General features: G+C 64.6%; 2 protein-coding genes across 2 annotated transcripts; one reads left to right on the top strand and one right to left on the bottom strand.

Annotated features, from left to right (window-relative positions):
• Nucleotides 1-2,314: 2,314 nt before the first annotated feature.
• On the bottom strand, nt 2,315-3,073 carry EMIHUDRAFT_239253 (hypothetical protein; the record flags this gene model as incomplete). Its single annotated transcript, XM_005776062.1, has 2 exons — nt 2,315-2,445; nt 2,770-3,073. The coding sequence occupies 2 exons, from the start codon at nt 3,071-3,073 to the stop codon at nt 2,315-2,317; spliced, it is 435 nt and encodes a 144-aa protein (XP_005776119.1).
• A 1,225-nt stretch (nt 3,074-4,298) lies between these two features.
• Nucleotides 4,299-6,278, top strand: EMIHUDRAFT_116260 (hypothetical protein; the record flags this gene model as incomplete). The annotated part of the gene is made up of 1 exon (XM_005776061.1): nt 4,299-6,278. The coding sequence occupies one exon, from the start codon at nt 4,299-4,301 to the stop codon at nt 6,276-6,278; it is 1,980 nt and encodes a 659-aa protein (XP_005776118.1).
• Between the last annotated feature and the right edge of the window lie 938 nt (nt 6,279-7,216).

Genomic DNA, 7,216 nt, shown 5'->3' with positions numbered 1-7,216 from the left:
ACACACACACACACACACACACACACACACACACACACACACACACACATATGCACATGCACATGCACATGCACATGCACATGCACATGCACATGCACATCATGCACATGCACATGCACATGCACATGCACATGCACATGCACATGCACATGCACACACACAAACACACACACACACACACACACACACACACACACACACACACACACACACACACACACACACACACACACACACACACACACACACACACACACACACACACACACACACACACACACACACACACACACACACACACACACACACACACACACACACACACATGCACACACACCACATGCACAGACACACAGCCCCTTCCCCTTCCCTCTCAAGACCGCAAGGGCGAGGACACGCGTAGGCCGCACCACTAGCGAAGCCCACAGAGTGGAAGACTCCTATCACCGCCTCTGCCACCCACGGCGTGAGCCTTGGCCGCCTCTGTCAGTGTGCCCGTAATAGTGAGAGACTGCCAGTGAGAAGCCGGAGGAAGGTCGCTAGTCGAGAGAGATCACCAGTGGAATAGGGAGTCCACCGTGCTGCGAACCTGTCGCTGTCCCTTTTGTCAGTAGCAGGAGAACTAGGAGAGCGCAACCAGTAGGGCTCCCCGCTCCCGTTCCCCTGTGTCCCTGATCGTCCTTACAAGATCCTGCTCGCGCAGGTGGGGACCCTGTCCTTCTCCCACCCCTTGTTTGGTGTGTCCGTTTTATTTCTCTCGCCTGGGCGGCGGCGGCAGCGGCACCCACGTCCGCGGCGGCGGTGGTGGCTCCCACCCCGGGGGCGGCGAGAAGGCCGGCATCGGTGGCGGCAGTGGCCGGGGTGGTGGTGGCAGCTGCGCCGATGGCTGTGCTGGGGGCGGCGGCGGTGGGAGCGTGTTTAGGAACGCGCCAGCTACGGCCGTGGCGGGCGGCGGCGGCGGTCGTGCCGTTGGCTGTGCCGGGGGCGGCGGTGGCGTGAGCGTGCTGAGGAACGCGCCGGCTTCCGCAGCGGCGGTGCGCAGCCTGCGCCGGGGTGCGTGCTCGGTGCTGCACGCACCCGCCGACCTCGTCGTACTATGATGTATCTTATTCGGACCCCCCCCTTGGCGGCTTGTGATTTTCGTGCGAAGACAGCGAGATCTCGGCCCGCGTCCTCCGCTCGCGCCGGCCGCCCATGCGCTCGCGGGGCTCCCCGACGGCGCTGGCCTCTTGCCGATGGACCCAGCCGAGGTGCCCGACCAGTCGGAGTGGCGCTGACGCGCCGCGCGCGACCACCAGCCAGCTCTTCAGCGCGGTCGAGGACGGTGCGTCGAAAGAGTAGACACTCCAAACAGTTGCCGAGTTTTTTCCCTCTTTTTGAGCGCCGCTGCTGCACACCCAGCCCACCAGTGATACTAGAAGCACCAGATTCACCCCGTCGCGAGCTTGACCGCGACCCCGATGACCGCCCACAGGTGGCTGATCGCGGCCGCCGCCCACGCTGCTTTTCGGCGCCTGGCTCTCAGAGGGCCCCTGCGGCTCTCGCTCGTCGCGCGACCGCCGCCGACATCATGTGCTTGGTCGTCCCCGCCGGCACGGAGCTGCGCCACGTCGAATTGTTCGGCGGCTCGACCGCCGGCGCGCCCACCCTCGCCTCCTGCGCGCCTCACACCCAGAATTCTCCTCGCGCGCGGCCGACAAAGTAGGCACACGACCACCTCCCTCCCACTCACCCCCCCCCACGATGCACAGCCCGTCCACTCTCGCCGGCAAGGCGCACGGAACGCCCAATTTGGGCTGGAAATGCCGCCGCCACGGGTTGGTGGCGCCCTCGGCAGCGGGGCAGCGCCACACCGCGCAAACTTGCGCGACAAAAATGCGACCTCTGTCCCTCGTATTCACCCCAGATTTTGCCCTATCCAGGCTCACCCGGTACCGCGAGCGGCGAGCCGCGCCAAGTTTGCTCCATTTGCGACAAGTTCATCCCGCCCGAACGCCGATCTTCGGCCGCCTGGAGGCCCAGGACGGGGCTCGGGACCGGCCAGGTGTGGATTCTCCTCGGCGCTGCGGTGTATCTGCGCGCCCATGGCGCGTTCAGGGGTGCGCCTGAGGTGTGTAGACTGCGGGGCGCCGCGATAGCGCGGCGCCGACGATTGTGTCAGCTCACTGTCACACCGTCGACACGGTCACAGTGTGTGTGCAGTGCGTCCACTCCGGCGACCGTGAGGCCGCCGGTGCTCGCCTATACCGGCCAGTGTGGAGCCCTCAGTGTAGTTGCGTGTTGTACTAGTGATGCTGCACTAGGCGGCCCGTTTTTAGCAAAAACCAGATACCAAATCGCGTGTGGTCGTCGAAAAACCGCATCTTCGCCCGTCTGGGACCTCTTCGTACGGCTCCAAAAACCGCTCCTTAACGACGGCTACGCGGCCCGGCGGTCGATCTGCGCCTTCTCAGCGGTGGAGGGGATGTGGGCGGTACCGCGAAGTGCCGAACTTAAGGTAAGGTAGCTTGAGTTAGGGAGCTCTTTTCCTCTTGCCAAACTCCTGTTCTAATGTGCCTAACTCCTGCTACCCACCTCTCGGTCCCGCCGGACCGGCACACGGGCCCCGCGGGCCCCACTGAGGCATCTCCCTCCTACGTCCTACGCTACGAGCACCTACACTCGAGTACGAGTGCCTACGCTACTAGATTCCTACTCCTCCTCCTCCTCCTCCTCCTCCCCCTCCTCCTCCTCCTCCTCCTCCCTCCTCCTCCTCCTCACTCGCCGCACCCTCGTCGTCCGAGTCGGCGTTGGGGCCGACCTTCAACTTGGCCATCACCGGCCGCTTCTGGTCGACGACGATCTTTGTCACGCCTGATGACCCCGCCGCCGCCGCCGGAGGCGCGACGACCGCCTGGGTCTGGCCAGCAGCGTTGGAGGGTGGCCGTGCGAGCGCGGACTGAAGGGCGGACGTCGGTGGCGGCGCCGAGGAGAGCTGCAGAGTCGGCGCACCAAACGCGAGGGTCAGCTGCGTCTTGGGCATTGGCTTGGGGTAGACTAGGCTCGTCCCCGCTAGGGTGAGCAGCAGCAGCATGCACACCAGCGGATAGGCGGCGGGGACACGTCAGCGCGTCAGCCCGTTCGGACCAAAAAAGAAATCAATGGCGGGCATGCTGCTACCCCGTGCCTAACTGCTGCTACCCCGTGCCTAACTCAGTGCAAAGCACCTAACCTAACTCAAGCTACCTTACCTTAAGTTCGGCACTTCGCGGTACGTGCGTACCGCGTGGTGTTGCGACGGTTTGACGATTGCGACTCCCAGCGTCGAGTTTTCGACCCCACGGAGCCTCTGCTGCTCCGGGGGGGGGGGTCTGCAGACCACCCGGCCGAACTTCAGAGTGGCGGTGCTCCTCAAATACCGCTCAAACGCCCACGATGTTGTGGAGGGGACATATGCTGATGATCCTGGCCCGATTGGTTCGCTCAGAAAGCTTCTGGGCGGTCGCTAAGGTTCGCTCCCCGCACACGGGCCCCGGAATAAGATACATCATAGTACGTCACGTCACCGTCGTCGCGCTGCTCTCGCCGGAGCTCGGGAGCTTAGGCACAGCTTCGGCGATGGCAGCCCCTCTCTGGGGTGTTGCATAGGCGGGGAGTCCCCCCCGCTGGTCTCCTCCTTCCCATTTTTTCTTTTCTTTTGAGAGCAGGACGCCGGGTTTGTCTTGTATGTGCGTGTCGGGCCGGGGTGAGAGCGAGGGGCAGAAGGGGCGGGGGCGTGCGGGGCAGAGGCCCAACGTCGGGCGGCCTGTCGGGGTCGGAGAATTCGAGGGGGGAACGAAGAGGGGGGGATGGGCGGTCGGCGTCGGGGTAGCAGGCTGCAGCGTGCAGGGCGTACGGGGTAGCCGCCACTTTCCTGCCTCAAAAGGGCGGGGCTGTCCCGGAAAGTGAGAAACGCCGGGCAGCGTGGCGCACAACTGAACCCTCTCATACGTGTTTGTACCTCCTCCTTTGCTGTCCCATCTCCTCATCTCTTTCCCGCCTGGGCGGGGCAGCGGGCGGGCGCGCGGTGCGGCGCGGCGTGTGCGTGTGTGCGACTGCGACAGGGGACCGCTTGAAAGGGGCCATTGGGCTTGTATTATTAACAACGAAGGTAGGTAGGTAGGTAGTAAGGTGAAGAACAGCCAGGCTCGGACTGGACACCAACGCGGTATGGGTGGACGCTGGACAGATTACGACACGCCGCTCTCAAAAAAGAAAACGCACGCGGCACTTGCCGGTCACCCGCGGTCTCACTCAGGAGCTCTCCGACCAAATTCGCGATGCCGCCCGCAGATTTCGTGCTGCTCCCGCGCGACCTGCCTTGGGAGCGTGCGTACGACCGCGAGGACGCGAACGCGCCGCAGATCGCCAAGCTGCGCCTCACGCTCCCTGCCGACTACCCCGCCGGGACCGTCCTCAAGCTGCCCATGCCGTGTGCGTGCAGCGAGCACACGTCCCGCTTCACTAAGATCAAAGCGGGGACCTCGGTCATCATCAAGTGGGACCTCGGCATCTGCGGCCTCGCAGCGCCACCAGGTGCGGACGGGGCGGGGGCGGGGGGCGCAGAGGTGGCGGAGGCGACAGAAGCAGCACCGCCGCCGCCGGCCGGGCTGGAGAAGGGTGCGGAGTTGGCAGTGGCGGAGCCGGCGGATGCGACGGCGCCAGGTCCGGGGGCAGAATCGCAGCTCAACTCCGAGCTCAGCAGCAGCGAGCTGATCAGGAGCGAGCGGAGCAAGACGGGCTTCAAGTGCGTGAGCAAAACGAGTAGCGGTGCCACGCCCTACAGTGTCCAAGTGTCCCGCAAGGGCAAGACCGTCATTCTCGGCAGCTACGCCACGGCAGAGGAGGGGGCGCGAGTCTACGCTGCCACGCCAGAGGGCATCGCTGACCTGGCGGCAAGGGATGCGCCACCACCGCCGCCGCAGCCGCAGCTCCCCTCCAACTCCGAGCTCAGCAGCAGCGAGCTAATCAGGAGCGAGCGGAGCAGCACGGGCTTCAAGGGCGTGAGCAAAGTGGGCAGCGGTGCCACGCCCTACCGAGTCTCGGTGCAGCGCGGAGGCACCACCGTCACTCTCGGCTACTACTCCACCGCAGAGGAGGCGGCGCGAGTCTACGCTGCCACGCCGGAGGGCCTCGCCGACCTGGCGGCAAGGAACGCTCCGCCGACGCCTCGCCCCGCCAAGCGCGCCGCGCCACTCCCTGCCGTGCCGCCCTCCTCCGCCGCTGCGTCGAAGCAGTCGAGCGGCGTGCAGCTGGTCACCAGCGCAACGAACAAGACGGGCTTCAAGGGCGTGTATAAGGTGGGCAGCGGTGCCACGCCCTACTCCGCCCACGTGTACCGCAACGGCGATAATGTCGTCCTCGGCCACTTCGCCACGGCAGAGGAGGCGGCGCGTTGCTACGCGCGCACGCCGGAGGCCAAAGCCGACTTGGCGGTCAGTGCCGCGCCGCCAGTGCTCTTTGATGGCGTCGAGCTCATCACCAGCGAGCGGAGCAACTCGGGCTTCAAGTGCGTGAGCAAGGTGAACAACGGTGCCACGCCCTACTATGTCCAAGTTTGGCGCAAGGGCACAACCGTCACTCTCGGCCGCTACGCCACTGCGGAGGAGGCGGCCCTCCGCTACGCGCGCTCGGTAGAGGGCAAGGCTGAGCTGGCGGCCAGGTCTGCAGCCAGATCAGCGCCGCAGGCCAGCACCGCGCCCCGCAAGCGGCAGAAGTTCGAGACCGCGGTCGGCGCGGGCGGCGCCGCCACTTCCGCCTCAGCTGCCACCTCCCACTCCGCCGCCGCCTCCTCCACCGCCGCCGCCTCTGCGGCCGAGTTCGAGGTGGACCGCATCCTCTCGGAGCGGCGCCGGCCGAGCGGCGGCGTCGAGTACCTCGTCGCGTGGAAGGGTTGCTATGCCCCCTCCTGGGAGCCCGCCTCCAACTTGGCGGACGAGGACGGCGCGGTGTGCGCGGCGCTGCTGGCGTGGTGTGCGTCGCGCGTTGCGCCGCGCCAGGGCGGCCCGGCGACCGAGCTTCCGCCCCTCGGCATGCCGGCGGCAGAGCCCCTCCCGCCCCTCGGGATGCCGGCGGTGGTGCAGGCTCTCGAGGGGGTCGGGCTGGGCCGGTACGCGGCGGCGTTCGAGGAGCAGGGCTATGACGACCTCCGCTACTTGCGGACGATGGACGCGGCGGAGCGCGCCACCGTGGCGGAGAGCGTGGGCATGAAGCAAGGCCACGCCGACAAGTTTGTCAAGTTCGCGTTTGAGCCGGCGTAGCATCGAGGCTGGCGCAAGTCGAGAGCGGCGGGCGCACGTGCGCGAGCGAGCGGGGCGGTGGAGACTTTTGCGCGCCTCTCTACATAGAGCCCCCTCGCAGATGATGCAATGTACGATTCGTTGCTGTACGTTGGTGTGACGAGTAATGGAAATCTCTGCGCAAGAACAGTAGATCGTTGGGGTAGAGTCAGTAGATTAAGACTGGAGATCCTAGCGGATCTCTCACACGGACACGCCCAAGTCTCGCCAGTAGATCCCTCCTGTCCGGTTCCCCATTCAAGACTAAAGAACGAAGATTGAGATTGTGGATTGCAGATCGCTGAGCAGCAACACGGGCCAAAATGTGGGAGATAGGAGATGGAGAATGCAGATTGTAGATCCTAGCGCCCAGCCATCCGCCCCAGATGTGAGATCGAAGATTGAAAATGGAGGTCGTAGATTGCTGCCGGCGGCGACAGTGGCCAAGTAGAAGATTGGAGATTGGAGATGAGAGATGGTCAGTGTGAATGAATCCAAATTGCATCTCCTTGAAGGTTTGAGCCCCCCTCCTCCCCCGGGCCCCCGAATCGAGATTGGAGATTGGAGATTGGAGATTGGAGATGGAGATCGGAGATCTGACTGAATCCGGCCTAAGATGACGACGTTGGGAGATTGGAGATTGAAGATGGAGATCGGAGATCTGACTGGATCCCCGGCCTAAGATGACGACGCTGTGGATTGGAGAGTATTGGAGGTGGGGAGGTCGGAGCCCACCCACCCCCTAGTGGTGTTGATAGATGTTTTATAGATTTTTGTTTTTTCCTGTGGTCTGTGCGCGGACGGCCCGGGGAGCCTGCGGCGCCATCTTAATCTGCGCTCCTCTTTATGGCCTGCGGCGCCTGGCTTGAGCTTGGAAGTGTAAACGAGTCCCCCAGGGCGGTCTGCAAACACGGAGCGCG

The sequence above is a fragment of the Emiliania huxleyi genome (genome assembly GCF_000372725.1).
Source record: "Emiliania huxleyi CCMP1516 unplaced genomic scaffold EMIHUscaffold_285, whole genome shotgun sequence".
Classification (NCBI taxonomy): domain Eukaryota; phylum Haptophyta; order Isochrysidales; family Noelaerhabdaceae; genus Emiliania; species Emiliania huxleyi.
Note: the sequence above shows the minus strand (reverse complement) of the source record. Positions and strands in the feature narration are given on the sequence as shown.